This window comes from Cladophialophora carrionii (genome assembly GCF_000365165.1).
Source record: "Cladophialophora carrionii CBS 160.54 unplaced genomic scaffold supercont1.8, whole genome shotgun sequence".
NCBI lineage: Eukaryota > Fungi > Ascomycota > Eurotiomycetes > Chaetothyriales > Herpotrichiellaceae > Cladophialophora > Cladophialophora carrionii.
In genome coordinates this window covers 766,879-781,276 of record NW_008481833.1, presented here as the reverse complement: position 1 = coordinate 781,276, position 14,398 = coordinate 766,879, and the positions used below count along the sequence as shown (strand labels likewise).

Genomic DNA, 14,398 nt, shown 5'->3' with positions numbered 1-14,398 from the left:
TTGTCCGAGCGAGGCTGGTTGAAGCGCAAGTCTCGGAGGCTGGGCCAAGCCTGGTCAACATCGACTGCCCATTATCAGCCGGTGGGTCATTGTCGACGTTTGGCTTAGCTCGCTCCAGCATTACCCCGGACATTCCTAGTCATGCCAACAGTCTAGGTGCTTTGCGACAGAGTTCCTGCCAATCACAGACACGCGATGCGCTCTCATTTTGCCTCTGTCGTGGGGCTATTTGCTCTCTCCTCATGCCGATGCCAGAATCGTACTGGTCGCCGCCGGTCATTTCATCCCAACCAGCTTTGAACATGTCGGCTGCTGGGACCAACGGTGTGATATATCAATCGTCCGTCTCGGGCAGTTCGATATCACCTTCGACCTCACCTGAGCCTCTGCCTTGGACCTGTCAGCAATCACGAAACCGTCCATCATGGCGACCTCACGGCCTGACACGCTGAAAGCCCACTGGAAGTGCATGGTAGCATGTACTCTGGTCAGCATGTGTCCATTCCAGTATGGTGTCGACTTTGGCATTATTGGTGGTCTCCAGGCCATGCCTGGCTTCTTGGAGGTATGGTTGCACGGTGCTGGAGGTCAACACGACGACGAGTTCTGACAATTCCTAGGTCTTTGGCCACAAGGTTCCCACGTCTGTCTCGCCGATTGGTTACAACATCGATCACACACGACAGCAGCTCATCTCATCGCTGATGATCCTCGGAGCTTTCATTAGCTCCTCGACCGCCGGTCCAATTGCGAAATTCCTCGGCCGCAAAATGTCGATCTGGATTGCCGCTCTGCTCTGCGTTGTCGCCAACATTGTCATGATGGTCACGACGAGCATTGGAGCACTTTATTTCGCCCGTTTCCTGATCGGTATTGCGAACGGCATGCTCATGACATTCTCCCAGCTCTACCTTCAAGAATGTGCCCCCGCGAAATACCGAGGTTTGGTCATTGGCTTGTTCCAGTCCTGGACGTCAATCGGTACTTTGGTCGGGACGGTCATCGACAACTTCACGGTCAAGCTCGACGGGAAAAACCAATACATTGTTTCCCTGGCAATCATCTACATCGTTCCAGTCTTCCTATCTATCGGATTGCTATTCATTCCCGAGAGCCCTCGGTGGTATCTTCTTCAGGGCAAGACCGAAAGGGCCCGCAAAGCGCTCAACTGGCTTAGACCTTATCCCGACACTGTCGACGATGAGGTCACCCAGATCACCGAGGCCATCGAAGCCGAGCATGCTTTGGCCAAGAGTGCAGCAGTTCTCGACATGATCAGAAACCCGGTAGACAGGCGACGAACGCTCCTCGCCGTTGGTGCCGTGTCTCTCCAAGCCGCCTCTGGTGCCATGTACATGATCTGTGAGTACCCAAAGAGGTCCCTCATGCATGGATCCCCAACTGATATATGTGCACAGCATACGGCACGTATTTCTTCGAGATGGCCAAAGTCGGCTCGGCGTTCGAAAACTCCTGCATTCTCGTTGCCGTGGGCGTCGTCGCCATCCTGATCAACAGCGCCGTCATCACCAGATGGGGTCGCCGACGCGTCTTCCTCACGGTCGGCATGTGTCTCTGCGGTATCACGCAGCTGATCGTCGCAATCGTCTATGACAAGCAAGGCGCCAGCACGTCGACCGGAAAAGTCATCGTCGGCGTCTCGGTTGTCTACATCGTCGGCTACAACGGCATGGTCGCGACATACGCATGGCTTTGCGGTGGTGAATTCCCCTCCCAGCGCCTTCGATCCTACACGTTCGGCTTGGCAGCCTCGATCGGCTTCTTGGGTGCCTGGCTCGCGACCTTCACAGCCCCCTATTTCATTAACCCCGACTCGCTCAACTGGGGCCCCAAGTACGGGTACATCTGGTTCCCGTCGTGTCTTCTCGGCGCACTGTGGACGTGGCTCTACCTACCTGAGGTGCAGAACCGGACGTTCGAGGAGATTGACGAAATGGTGAGTGACAAGTCAGTGTTTGCAAGAATATCCAGAAGAGGAAAAACACAACACCAAAGAAGATTCCGTGTATCGTTCCATTTGCTGACTTCTTTCCCCCTCACAGTTCGAAGCCCGCCTCCCTGCTCGCAAATTCCGGACGTACAGATGCGTGGGATCGGTCGCCGCCGTGGCCATGGCTGCAAAGGAGGATGGAAGTGAAGGCAGTGAGAAGGAGCATGAACACGGCAACGTCACTCACAGGGAAGTCATTCTTGGCAATGAGAAAGCCGCTGTCGAGACTGCCGTGGCGATCGGGTAAAGTGGTGGTACCGCTAGTCGTAATGGATGGATGAATTCGTGGTTCGTCTGCGGACGAGAATGATCCACAGTGATTGATTGTCATAACTTACGAGTACAAAGCATTCATGTACCGAGTACGGAGTACTGCACTGTCCTGTAATGCACCGTTTCGTGTATAAGGTTCTTTCAGTGGTCATGGCGCACAGCGCACCGTTACAGATCCGAACAGTGCGTGATATGTACGGAGTACTTTGTTCAAACATCCCTGTGTGAGAGGAATGGACTATTGACGAACTGAGTATCCTCTGACTGAGTTGGGTGTGCAAAGGGGGAAACCTGACGACTCTAGACTCTAGTTAGACTCTTATGAACAGTGGAAAGGAAGGGGGAAGGTAGATCACTGCTCTCCCGGAAAAGCAGTGGTCGTGGTAAGTAGCCATAGCAGTGGCAGGGGCATCGGGGTCGGTATTCGGCATTCAGTCCTCTGTAGACTGTAGGACTCAACAGTGCGGTGTCCCCGTGTGCTTGCTCAGTTTCGTAATGTAAAGACTCTGATACGTGTTCGTTCCCATCCTCGTTCTTCCCACGTGATGATGTCGCGCAGAGATGTTGTCGCAAACTGACACGCTCCGGGATACTATCTCTATCTCGGAAAAACCCCAAGTCGACAATTTGCTTGACTTGGCCCCAGCGCGGGATTGGGTCGACTCCGATATGTAGTGCCGCTCTTGCGAAAGTGGTCGCTGAGGGGCTTCCCTCTTGGTCTGCAGTTCTGGTGTATTACGTTTCGACAAGCTGGAGATGTATGTATGTATTGGATATTCATTTTCAGCGCCGCGTCGCTCTCGTCATTCTGAAGCCTTGAGCGTGTGCTGTATGCTGTATGCGGTATGCTGTATCCGGGGTCGAGACGGGCACAACCGACATTCTCCGGTAAAGGTCAAGTTGCCTGACAGAAGGGGTGAATCGAGCAAGCCGGGAATGCATTAAATGTCAGCGTCTGGTGGACGGCATTCGCGCTCAAAAGTCCGGCGGCCTCGACTCACATACAGTACCAGATGATCACAACGTCGTCGAGAACGGAAGCTTGCATCTTGGGGCGTGACTATGCCTCGACGTGACTATGCCTCGACGTGACTATGCCTGGCAGATGTGAGCGCGCTGTTGCCGAGATAGCTCTGTGCAATCATGTTGGAGGATGGTGGCTGACATGCTCGCGACCGGTCTTGCGGAATCTGGTGGGGGCAGTAATTAATTGCTTAGGGAGTCAATACAGGACTGTCGAAGTCGCTTTGGGGCTTCGCCTAACAAGCGACCAGCCCGCAGCCCGCAGCCCGCAGCCCGCAGCCCGCAGCCCGGAAGCCCACGCCGTCCGTCTGCCCATCTATCGCGTGCCCGGCACGTTTGTCATGTTTGCACGGCGCAGGCAGCCTGTACTGCGTACTGCGTACTGCATACACAGGGGAGAACTGGTCCTGAACCATGTGTCGGATGTTTGTCCTTCATGTGCGCCGCCTCTTTCACAGGCTCACAACAGCCGTGTTCACACAGGACAACTCCCCACACCTACAAACCTTCAAACCTTCGAACCCTCTTTGCAGGAGGGCATCGGGCTCTTAAGTAAGCCTCGGAATTCAACGTCCTGAACACCGAATACGGCAGTCGCTCAACGCCACTAGAGCAGGAGCTGGAAAGCCGCGAGTGGTGAGACGAGATGGAGACCATCTGCGGCTGAGGTCGACACGAGAGAGTACCCGGTAAGCATAATGTAAGCCCTGGCTCCCTTGCCACGCCACCTTGTCGGTCTCTGACTGGGCATTCCAGACAATGTGACGCCGCCGATCCTTCGGATACAATCGGCCGATCAGGCCAGACCTGGCGGTCGTGTCGAACTCGGTGCCGATACATGAACCTCCAGTCAACGTGGTTTCGAGGCAACGTGGTTGCAGATGTCTGGGTATCCAACCATGTGGCTTCGATAGGCGAAACCCCACCAAATCAATGCACGCGACCTGAAGACATGGACCGTGAGAGCCGGGCGCTCTTGGAAGGCCACAGACGACCGGCCAACAATCGACTGCCTTTTGACTGCGCTTCAACATCAGCTTACCGATCTGCGGCTTACTCCGGCCAATCCGACACGCGCCGGGACTTCACAGGATTCCCAGCACTGCGCGAAGATGAACAAGTCACCTGTTGGCGGCTGGACCTGATTGGAACGATGCCGACGCCACTGCTCACTGCCAGACCTAAGTGACAATCCATCACTTTGGTAGCCCGACTACTGCATACAGCTTCTGCCTACAAGATGGCCGTGGAAGACTTGGTCGCTCTCTTGCACCTGTGCTGAGCTTTTCAACAACCAAGAGCGCAACGACATTTCGGCACCGGTGTTGGACATGTCGGCTGGGGAGATGTATGACTACCTGATAGTCGGTGCTGGTATGACAATGAAATCCATGTCGGACCCGTGCGTGCACAATAGGCTTACCGCTTTCAAGGGCCATCGGGGCTATGTGCTGCAAAGACGATACGCGAGTGTGAACCTGATGCGCGGGTCAAAATCCTCGACTCGGTAGGTCCTTGTGGCCAGCGAAACGAGCCGCCCGTCAAATGACAACGATACTGACATGCTGGGCCCACCAAGAATAAAACCGTTGGCGGCGTCTGGTCGAAAGAGAAGATCTACCCGGGCCTGAAAACGAACAATATTCGAGGCGGCATCGACTTCTCCGACTTTCCCATGCACGATGGCTTTGGCGTCCCGGCAGGTCAACATGTCTCCGGCGAAGCGATGCACCAGTATATCCGAGCCTACGCCGAACAATTCGGTCTTTTGAGCCTGGTCGACTTCGAATCGCATGTCGCCGAAATTTCCAAGCTCAAAGACCTCAGAGGCTGGAACGTCAAACTCCGCGCTGGCACAGAAATTCACACGCGCAAGCTGATCGTCGCGACCGGCGTCACCAATGCCCCAAACCAGCCCCAGCTGAGTGGCTCCGAAGAGTTCGGCGGTCCGATCATGCACTCTGCCGAGCTGGGCATGCAAGGCACCGCGCTCACCGACAACGCGAAAGTTGAAACCGTCGCCGTGCTCGGAGGGGGGAAATCCGCCTACGACACAGTCCACCTGGCAGGCAAGGCAGGCAAGAAGGTGGAATGGATCATCCGCAAATCAGGCAAAGGGCCGGAATGGGTCTTTCCAGCACGCACGATGGGCCCGCTGCAGGCCGTGCGCGAGAAGCTGCCCGCCCGACGGATCGTGTCGTTCTTCAGCCCGAACCTGTGGAACGACGGCTTCGGCTGGATCCGTCACTTCCTCCACTTCACCCGCATCGGCAAGACGATTGCGCAGAAATTCTGGATCAACCTGCACAAGGCCACGCTCGAGGACTGCGGCATGCGCAAAGACGAGCGGACCAAGGTGCTGGAACCGGAGCAGAGTCCCTTCTGGTACGGCACGGCCTCGGGCATCTACAGTTACGAGAAGGACATCTACGACATGGTCAAGACCGGCCAAGTGCGCGTGCACCGTGAAGACATTGCCCAGCTGTCCGACCACACCATCACCTTCCAGTCCGGTGTGGCCATCAAGGCCGACGCCATCGTCACGGCCACCGGCTTCTCCGCCAAGCCCACGGTCAAGTTCCTCCCCGAGACAAGCCACTCGGCCCTCGGCGTCCCGTCCAGCACCTACACGACGTCGCAGCACCAATTCTGGGACGCGCTCAACGCCAAAGCCGACGCTACCATCGGCGCGTCCTTCCCGCGCCTCCTCGCCGGGCCATTTAAAAGCCCGACCTCGAGCGACATCCAGCCCTTCAACCCGGGCATGGACAAGGAAGCCAACTACACGCCCTTCCGCCTGTACCGGGCGATCGCACCCCCCGGGCTCACGCAGGCGGGCGACCATTCCCTCGCCTTCGTCTCCATGTTCAGCAACCTGGCCAACACGCCGCGCATGGAACTCCAATGCCTGTGGGCCTACGCGTACCTGAACGACGCCCTCACCCTGCGTCCCGACCCGGCCACCGTCTTTGACGAAACGGCCCTGCTGGCCCAGTACGCCCGGCACCGCGCGCCGTACGGCCACGGCCGCTTTTTCCCGGACTTGGTCTTCGATCAGGTCCCCTACATGGACTCCCTGCTGCAGGACCTCGGCCTGCCGTACTGGCGCAAGGCCAACATCTTTGCCGAGGTGTTCAGCCCCTACATGGCGCCCGACTACCGCGGCGTGGTGCAGGAGTGGCTCCGCGCCAACGGCGGTGGAAAGCAGCGCGTTGACGGCGCCGCCACCACTACCGACCGTGATGTCAAGGTCGTCATGGACGAGGAGGGACAGCCGTTGCTACAGGCTAACGGCAAGACTCCTTGAATGGAGGGGGATTAGTTCCGGGCGGTTGAGCCGGCGGGCGTTCTGTGAGTTTGTGAGCGTTAGGCGCGTTGGCACTGGCACTGGCACTGACGGTCACCCTCGGCGTGAGGGATGTCAATTGCAGAGGAAGGGAAGGGAAGGGAAGTCGCGTTTCGGACTTGATTGACGCCGTGGCCACCGGCTGGCGGACGGCGCCAATGTCGTTACGCAGCGAGCAAGGAAGGAACAAGTCGAGCAAGCGGTCTCTCTTTCGTATCTTTTGTGTCACGGGGATGGGGAACGCTGACTTCATTGCAAATAGAGTGCCGAATGAGCTACGATGTCCACGATGATGAACAATACGGTATGATGACGCTGGAAATGATGATCGTGATAGAGCAATAGAGTTGATCGTTGCAAATTAGGTTGCTGGCTACGAATACGTACTGATGTGATATCCACTCGTTGCCGAGTACTTAAACACTGTGTAACTTTACGCTTCGATGCGGCGAAACGCTACCGAACCTGACCAGACCCGACCCGACCCAGGTTGACTCCCTTTCTCTTACACCAAACTTTGGCACCGTATCATATAAGTAATATCAACGCGAGGGCTAGAACCCAATACTAGGTATCAAGGACCAAGGACCAAGGATCAAGTGAAGAACCAAGAATGAAACCGGTGAGTCTGAACACATATGTAGCAATCTGCACGCAGCGAGACCAAGGACTCCGGAATTTGCCTTCCTAACATCAAAACGTCTGTCTACCCTGACGCCACGCACACCTCACGTTCATGTTGGCCAAGTCTCTTACCACCCGCTAGGCGCAGGGGACACGACATACACGTACAGTAACCCATACCGTCCATACAAACGCTCAGAACCATGGATAATAATCCCGTAAGCGTGATAGCGTCCTCATATGTCCTGCAGTTAAAGTCATGGCCCTTGCTGTCCTTTGCGCGGGTGGAGCTTGAAGTCGCGGGCGTCGACTGGCAAATGTCGGACATTGACGTTGATGTCGACGCCGACTCGGACTGGGTCGAGGATTTGATGCTTGAAGGCGAGCTACTCCTGCAGGGGTATGTCGGGGTGAGGTTGTGGCCTTTGCCCGTCCTTGGTGTGGCGGGTGTAGTCGCGGCAGACTCTTGGGGTGGTTGACGATGTTGTCGGCAGGAAAGAGGAAGCGCTCGGGCGCATGGCAGCCAGTGAAGAGATGCGGGAGATGATGGAAGGTCTCTTTGTTGCGGCGGTGGTGGACATTATAAGGAACGGTGGGTGGTGTGCTTTACTTGTGCTGGTGTTTGTTTGGAACAAGATGGTTCGTAGCGATATGCCTATTCCTATTGAGCGCTCTGGGTGATTGAGAGGGGGGTAGGGCCGTATCGACCTGATGGAAGATGGCGATGACAATGCTGCTGCCATGGAGACGGTCTGAAAAGCATCCAAACTTATACCTCGATCACTACATAATTACCGCCTCTGACACGGTTCCTAGTATGCTTCCTTGGCACTGACGGCCTCACCGACTGGCAGTAGTTGTTGCTTTCCAACCGGTCATCTGCAGACTTAGCAACCGAGCTCACAGCACGAAGATACACGGTGAATCTAGAGAGGGCTGTGAAAGCCAGACTGAGTCGGCAGTGGAGAAACATCCAACCGGATGTAGGATCGACTGGCGACGTCGGCACGAACCAACCTATTGGGAAATAACTGCCCGGGGTTGGTGGCGAAGGGTTCTGGGGGTTTCTCAAGGTGCCGTGGGAAAGGCAAATGTTACAAAAGGCTCAGCCAGCCTTCAAACGGTGGTAGTACACCCGGGTGACCACTCAGCATGAAACCGGTAATGCGATTTGAACTGGAAAGGATATATTGTAGCCGATGGCCCTCATTGGAGTCCTCCGGACCAATTGGAATTGCACTTCCATTCCGGAAGGGCTGAGCATCTGGCATGGCCGAACCACAAGTCGACAGCTTCGACGAGCAACCGGGCTTGGCGCAGGAAGGCCGCATCAGGACCAAGACTTCTTCAGCTCGAACCGAAAGACCTTAGATATGCGCCAATCCCATTTGAAACCACTGCATTGTCCAGGACGGGCCGCCATCTATGCTGTCGCTCGGGACAATTGGCTGAAGGGACGGATTCTGACTGAGGAGATACTCAACATCTCCAGCGGGATCATGCTACGCACGTGTGAGTGCATTGCTCCCAGAAGCCTTGTTAGGCAGGACTGAACAACCCAGGTACAGTAGCCACCACAAGACAAACTCTAGGAGTCATGGGACTCCGCATCAGCGGAGATGTTTCGAAGTTTGGGCTAGAGAACGGACTCGTTCTCCTGCTCCCGGATCTCCCAGGTGATCGTACATCTGTTCTGAAATGACAGCTGCGTGCCCTTCATATGACCAGCAGGGCCTGCAAGAACCATCCGGCTCAATAACGAGTCGCTTCTTTGAAAATAGGCACTGTGCTGAAATCCTCATAATTCCATTGAATGCTGTTGGAGGAATCGAGTTCAGCGCCTTCATCCGTACTGGGCAAGCCTTCTTTCTCATTGGTTTCGACCTCAGTCTTGGACAGCCCTTTTCTGTCTCTGGGTAGCCATATTTTCGGCGTCTTTGACGTAATGGCCGGGTTCAAATATGCATTTTCAATCTGCTCGTCGGTGTACGTGATCGTCTCTTCTGATTCACCTTCGGGATCCTGCAGCCATGGTCGAAGAGCTTCCTGAGAAGCAAAGATACGTGGCTCAAGAAAGGTGGCTAGTGGGTCAAGTAAAATGGCCGGTACTTTCCCCGAACCCAGTCTGTGGATCCGTGAGCGTTCGACCTGTGTCCTGTGCGGTCCGTCAACGTCCTCATCACCTCTAAGCAACGGTCTTTCCTCATCTTCGTCCGAGAATGCGTCGAGTGGCACATAGTTCTCAAGAGGGTTGAGATATTTGTTCACGGTGTAATGATGGAGCGCTGTGGCGACCAATAAGGCCGTTGTAAGAGCTGAAGGGCCAGGAGCCTTCTTAGCTCCAAAAAGACCGATCAGACACAGCTCAGCGAGATAGACACCCGTCATCAGATGCTGCAGACTTCGGGAATAGCTCTCGCCTCGTGTTTCAGTCTTGACTTGAACCACATACAGCAAGTTGTAGCGGTAACTCAGGTACAAGAGGAACACGCCAGTGCCTGCGAACCCCAGCACAAGCGGTGCGACGCACGAGTAAGCTATTGCGATAACGGCCAGGTTGGTGAATTTAGGATACACATTGAACCAACTGATTCCCTTCATCTGCGTGTATGTGTTGAACTTCTGTCTCGGCGTCTTGCTCAGCACTTTGTAGAAGAACAGAAAGGAGAACAGATCGCTGTAATTGAGGAGCTGTTTCGATGCTGTCCCCAGCCCTTGGATGACAAAATAGGTCAGGTAGAAATTCGAAGCCTTCGGGAGATTTTTAGCAAGGAGAGTCGGTACTGATGTTGGTTGGTTCGCAATCTTGGTAGCAACCGCGGCCGCGCCTGACGAAAAGGTTGTGATGAGGAAGACCTGCACCACTTGAAACGCAAAATACCATTGCTGAGCCCATTTGGAGGTTTCGAACGTCGTCGGCTGACCTGATAGATTGGCCACGTATTTGAGGAAATATGGCACGTAAGACACCACAGTGCTGAGAAGCAAAGGTGGCACCAGCCCTGTGAGCAACCCGAGAACTGGACCCGGTAGGTTGTTGATGAACCGTAAGAACTTGATTTTGTCCGTCAAGTAATTGATATTGGAAATGGTCCCGATGAGTCCGACTGGAATGGACCAGAAGACGATGATCGCTACTGCAAGTGCCACGGCCAGGTACGAATACGTGATCCGAAGGGCTGGATCGAGGTTGAGATTCTGCCAGTTGAGCTCCCGGGGTTGAACCCCGACGTACCTTGGCTGCAAGGTAAGCGGAGATGGATGCTGCACCAACTGGAAAGCCTGATGCGCACTGCGTTGATCCTTGAACTCGACGAATATAGCCCCTGTATGCCTATTAGGACCGCTTGCGTCGGCTTGTCGAACCCGGTCCAGGTCAGTCAGAATGTCCTTAAGTTCCTGGCGGGTCCGGGAAATACTGTCGACCTCGTCTCCAGCAAGGTATTTGGTTTTGTGTGTCGGCCGGTGATCTGCCGACTGACTGCTAGCTGTACCGTTCTCTTTGGTCTTGTTCGCATTCTTCAAAAGCTGCAGCTCCAAGCCTTCCAGGTGGTCAACTTTGCTGTTTCTCTTGCCGACGATCTTTTCCACATGGCTGTAATCGGAAACGACCCATGACCTGACGGCGTGCTCTCCGAAGAACTGACGAAGGTTCTCTTCTTTGAGTGCTTCAGTCGGAGCACTGAGATACAACACCACTCGAGAGGAGAGTCGGCTTGCATTCAAAGGAATTGTCTGGTATGCTTGACGGAGCCCGATGACGAATATCCGCTCTCTTGTAATGAGCAGGACGATGAAACCTAGGGGCGAGTCAGCAGGTAAATGAGGGCGGGACTGTGTTCTACACACCAAAGAACAACCATGCTACGATAGCGTGTGCGTAGAGGCGTTTCCTGTCGGCGACATTGCTCAACGATATCCTGTCGAGTTGTGTAGCTCCGCCACCTCCGGTAGCATTCACAGCGAAGAGTATGGGCCAAGTCAAGCAGCAGCCCACCACGCAGATCAGGACAACCATGCGAAGAAACCTCAAAAAGAGATATGCCTCCAGCGAGGAATGGCGCAGAACAAATTTGTCATCGAGGACGCGGAAGTCATGGTACCAAGACACGAGTGCGTGGCTGGACGAGGGGGTCCGATCCCTGTGGACTGTCAACCGGGAATACTCAGGGGAAGTGGAATACTGACTTGCGATTGATTGTCCGGAAATAGGTCCTTGGCGTGTAAATGTTTCGATACCTCCAGCGTAGAGATGAAAATGCAACCAGGAAAATGGCAGCAGTAATTGCTGAGGGGATTAGAGCTGCTGCGATGGCGACGAACGAGCTTGACTGGGGGTTGCGATGGCCGCCAGAACCTGTGTTCTTGAAAGCGCGTTAGTCACATGAACTTCCCCGGTTATGTTTGACTGACTGCGGCAGCCAGAACATGGGCGAACGTAGTAAAATCAAAGAGCCACTGAGCGACTGGGGGGCATAGAACAACTACTTGTATTGTAGTTCGGGGGATAATGCGGAGGATCTAGCTCAAACGGAAATGTTCAAACCCGAACAATTCTTACCTTGTCCTTCATGAAGTCCATGTTACCAGTTCAACCTTGCATTAACACCGGCGACAAAGAATCGTCGAAGAGTCGACCATCTGATGTAGAGACCACGGATTGGCAAGCCAGGGGCTCGAGAATATTGTCTTTAATGGCAGCGCACAATTTTGGTTATAGCAGTGGTGGAAGGACGAACGAAGCATTAATCGACATCAAAGAGAACAGGCTCCAATAGCTGTTCATCTTCGCGTCACGGCGTGACGTCAGTCAGTTTCGAGCGCACACGGATCTTGGCCCGCGACAAGGCGAGTCCACTTCCAGGCGTTGTCCAGGCTCATTCGCCCCATCTAAATATGATTCATGCGAGGACAGGGTTCAAGACGTACGAAGGTACCCGATGCTCCATCCATGACCCTTCAGAATTGCGGGATTTTCAGTGTACTAAGTTCAAATGCGGCCTATGTCCAACTCCTCGCTTGTTGACTTCCTGGGTTGACGTTTTGTGCCTAGATCACAGGACTCCCCCCTATTCCTTCTTCCCACTAAAGCTCCTCCTCCAGCTCGCCATCTTTCCCAGGTTTTCTGTTGGCGGAGAGCTTGGAGAGCTCGGAGAGCCTGGATTATCATCCTCAGCGATAGTCAGGCCCTGCATGCTGCTCGCCATCGATACTGTCCTCGTAGGGGTCGACGTTGCACTGCTCGGAAACAGCCGTTCGCTAACTCTCCTACCAAGTCCACTCCCTTTTGAATCAGGATTGAAGCCTGGCCGTTGAACTTCGGGCTCTGATGGGACTTGATAATCTCGACGTGGACCATCCACAGGTGCTATATCCTCAGCCATGGCGTCCTCATACGACGGAGGGGCGACATCGGGGATATCGGACTCCTGCGCAGGGTGGTAAGAACCAATTTGCGCCGGATAAGAATTTATTTCGGAGATTGGTGTCGATGGTGTCTCCAATGGTGTGTCCAGGGGTGTGTCGGATGGAGAAGGTAACCCGTTCGCCGCCGACGGCCTTTGCGGTGTAAACAAACCTGACGGCGCAGGTTGGGGTTGGGGACGCGGGCTGCTCGCCATTGCTTCCAGAAGCTTCGGCGGCGGAGCAATTCCAGAGTACACCAACACCGGCAAGCGCAACGGCAGGACGATGAGTTCTGGTCGGACGCCGCCGGCCATGCCATGTGCGAGCCCGACACGAATTTCCAGCTCATACCGCCGAGAGATGTTGCAGGTATCAAAGGAAGGGCAAACGGTGTTTGGGATGGGGATGTCATCCCACAGCCGAGACGGCAGTTTCCACTGCTTGCAGCCTTTGTCTGTCGGGTTTCCAAGAGGCATGTTCATGTTGGCCTGGGACATGAGAACCCAAGTCAATGTTTCAGTCCTGTCTAAGTCGTGAGCTCGCACTTGAGTGTATCCTATAAGCTCGATCTGGAGCATTTTGAGGTAGGCAGTTGCCGCACTGTCGTTGAGCTTTTCTACCAGGATCCGCATTGGCAGAGGCTCATTACATGTAATGATGGCGGGACTCGGAAGGCGTGCGTCAACTTGGAAAGCAGGCGGCTCGTCCTCAGCGGATAATGGTGTCGATGACTTCCTGCCGAAGAGTGCTTTCTTCTGTGGCTCGGCAGGGTATCTTTGGAATTGTCTTTTCCGCCGTGCAAAGGTCTCCTCGTGACGGGTTGGCGGCCGCGGGGGCTCAATAGGTAAGAACTTGATATCGGCTATCTGGAAAAACGAGAATCAGTACCTGCACCACAGCTCGGCCCAGCAAGGGCATACTGTTCTGATGTTCTCCTGGAAGAACTTTGGCCGGACAATAGTTGCCTTGACATAGTATCTTATTTCCGCCTCCCCTGGAAATCCGCTCAGTGACGGCGGCAGAGTCTTCTTCACATGCTTCAACGTCTCCGGCGCGAACTGCACATTCACATGGCCGAGCTTCAGGTCTTTAAAGGTACTGGGGTTCTTCTGACAATCATTATTGAACGGGAACTGTCCGCCACATTAAACATCACCTTTGGCAACAGGGAGAGTAGGCATGGCCCACCTTGAATTTGAAAGGATAGAGATATTGGCCAGCCAGCAGCGTGAACGCCGAGCCGCTACTATTCTCCAAAAGCTCAGGTGCTGGAAACACGGTAACGACCTTGTACAGAAGCTGCAGCCTTGTGCATGAGCGGAGGTGACAGTCTCGAGACAGCTCCCTCACCAACCTTGTGTACCTCTAGCTCACTCCTCTTTTTATCTGAGCGTTCATTGTCAGGAAACTTTGGGGCGGCGAGTCGCGTCTTGCTCTCGCCTTCGAGCTTGACGGTGACCGCAGCGATGGTCGCATCTTGCGGGAGGATAAGGATAACGTTGCCCGAGACGAAGTCGAGATTGGTATAGCAACTTTGTTCGGGCTGATCAAACTGAATGCGGACCGACATGGATCCAACACGGACCAGGCATCAGGGCAACCAAGTGTCAGTGAGAAGGGCAGGGTGTTCCGGAGACGAAGGATCTCATTGTCTGGTTGCGTGACTGCACTTTTGAGACAGGCCAGTGAGGCTTAGCACGGCGCATGGCTGAGCA

General features: G+C 54.7%; 4 protein-coding genes across 4 annotated transcripts; 2 read left to right on the top strand and 2 right to left on the bottom strand.

The window, feature by feature from the left end:
• Window positions 1-424: 424 nt before the first annotated feature.
• G647_08942 (uncharacterized protein) lies at window positions 425-2,258 on the top strand (the record flags this gene model as incomplete). The annotated part of the gene is made up of 4 exons (XM_008733247.1): window positions 425-565; window positions 621-1,362; window positions 1,419-1,957; window positions 2,064-2,258. 4 exons carry the CDS (start codon window positions 425-427, stop codon window positions 2,256-2,258), a joined length of 1,617 nt encoding a protein of 538 aa, XP_008731469.1.
• Window positions 2,259-4,638: 2,380 nt separating this feature from the next.
• On the top strand, window positions 4,639-6,614 carry G647_08941 (uncharacterized protein; the record flags this gene model as incomplete). The annotated part of the gene is made up of 3 exons (XM_008733246.1): window positions 4,639-4,671; window positions 4,725-4,814; window positions 4,887-6,614. 3 exons carry the CDS (start codon window positions 4,639-4,641, stop codon window positions 6,612-6,614), a joined length of 1,851 nt encoding a protein of 616 aa, XP_008731468.1.
• Window positions 6,615-9,029: 2,415 nt separating this feature from the next.
• G647_08940 (uncharacterized protein) lies at window positions 9,030-11,859 on the bottom strand (the record flags this gene model as incomplete). The annotated part of the gene is made up of 4 exons (XM_008733245.1): window positions 9,030-11,077; window positions 11,127-11,419; window positions 11,466-11,641; window positions 11,839-11,859. 4 exons carry the CDS (start codon window positions 11,857-11,859, stop codon window positions 9,030-9,032), a joined length of 2,538 nt encoding a protein of 845 aa, XP_008731467.1.
• Window positions 11,860-12,346: 487 nt separating this feature from the next.
• G647_08939 (uncharacterized protein) lies at window positions 12,347-14,253 on the bottom strand (the record flags this gene model as incomplete). Its single annotated transcript, XM_008733244.1, has 4 exons — window positions 12,347-13,549; window positions 13,604-13,816; window positions 13,872-13,982; window positions 14,038-14,253. 4 exons carry the CDS (start codon window positions 14,251-14,253, stop codon window positions 12,347-12,349), a joined length of 1,743 nt encoding a protein of 580 aa, XP_008731466.1.
• Between the last annotated feature and the right edge of the window lie 145 nt (window positions 14,254-14,398).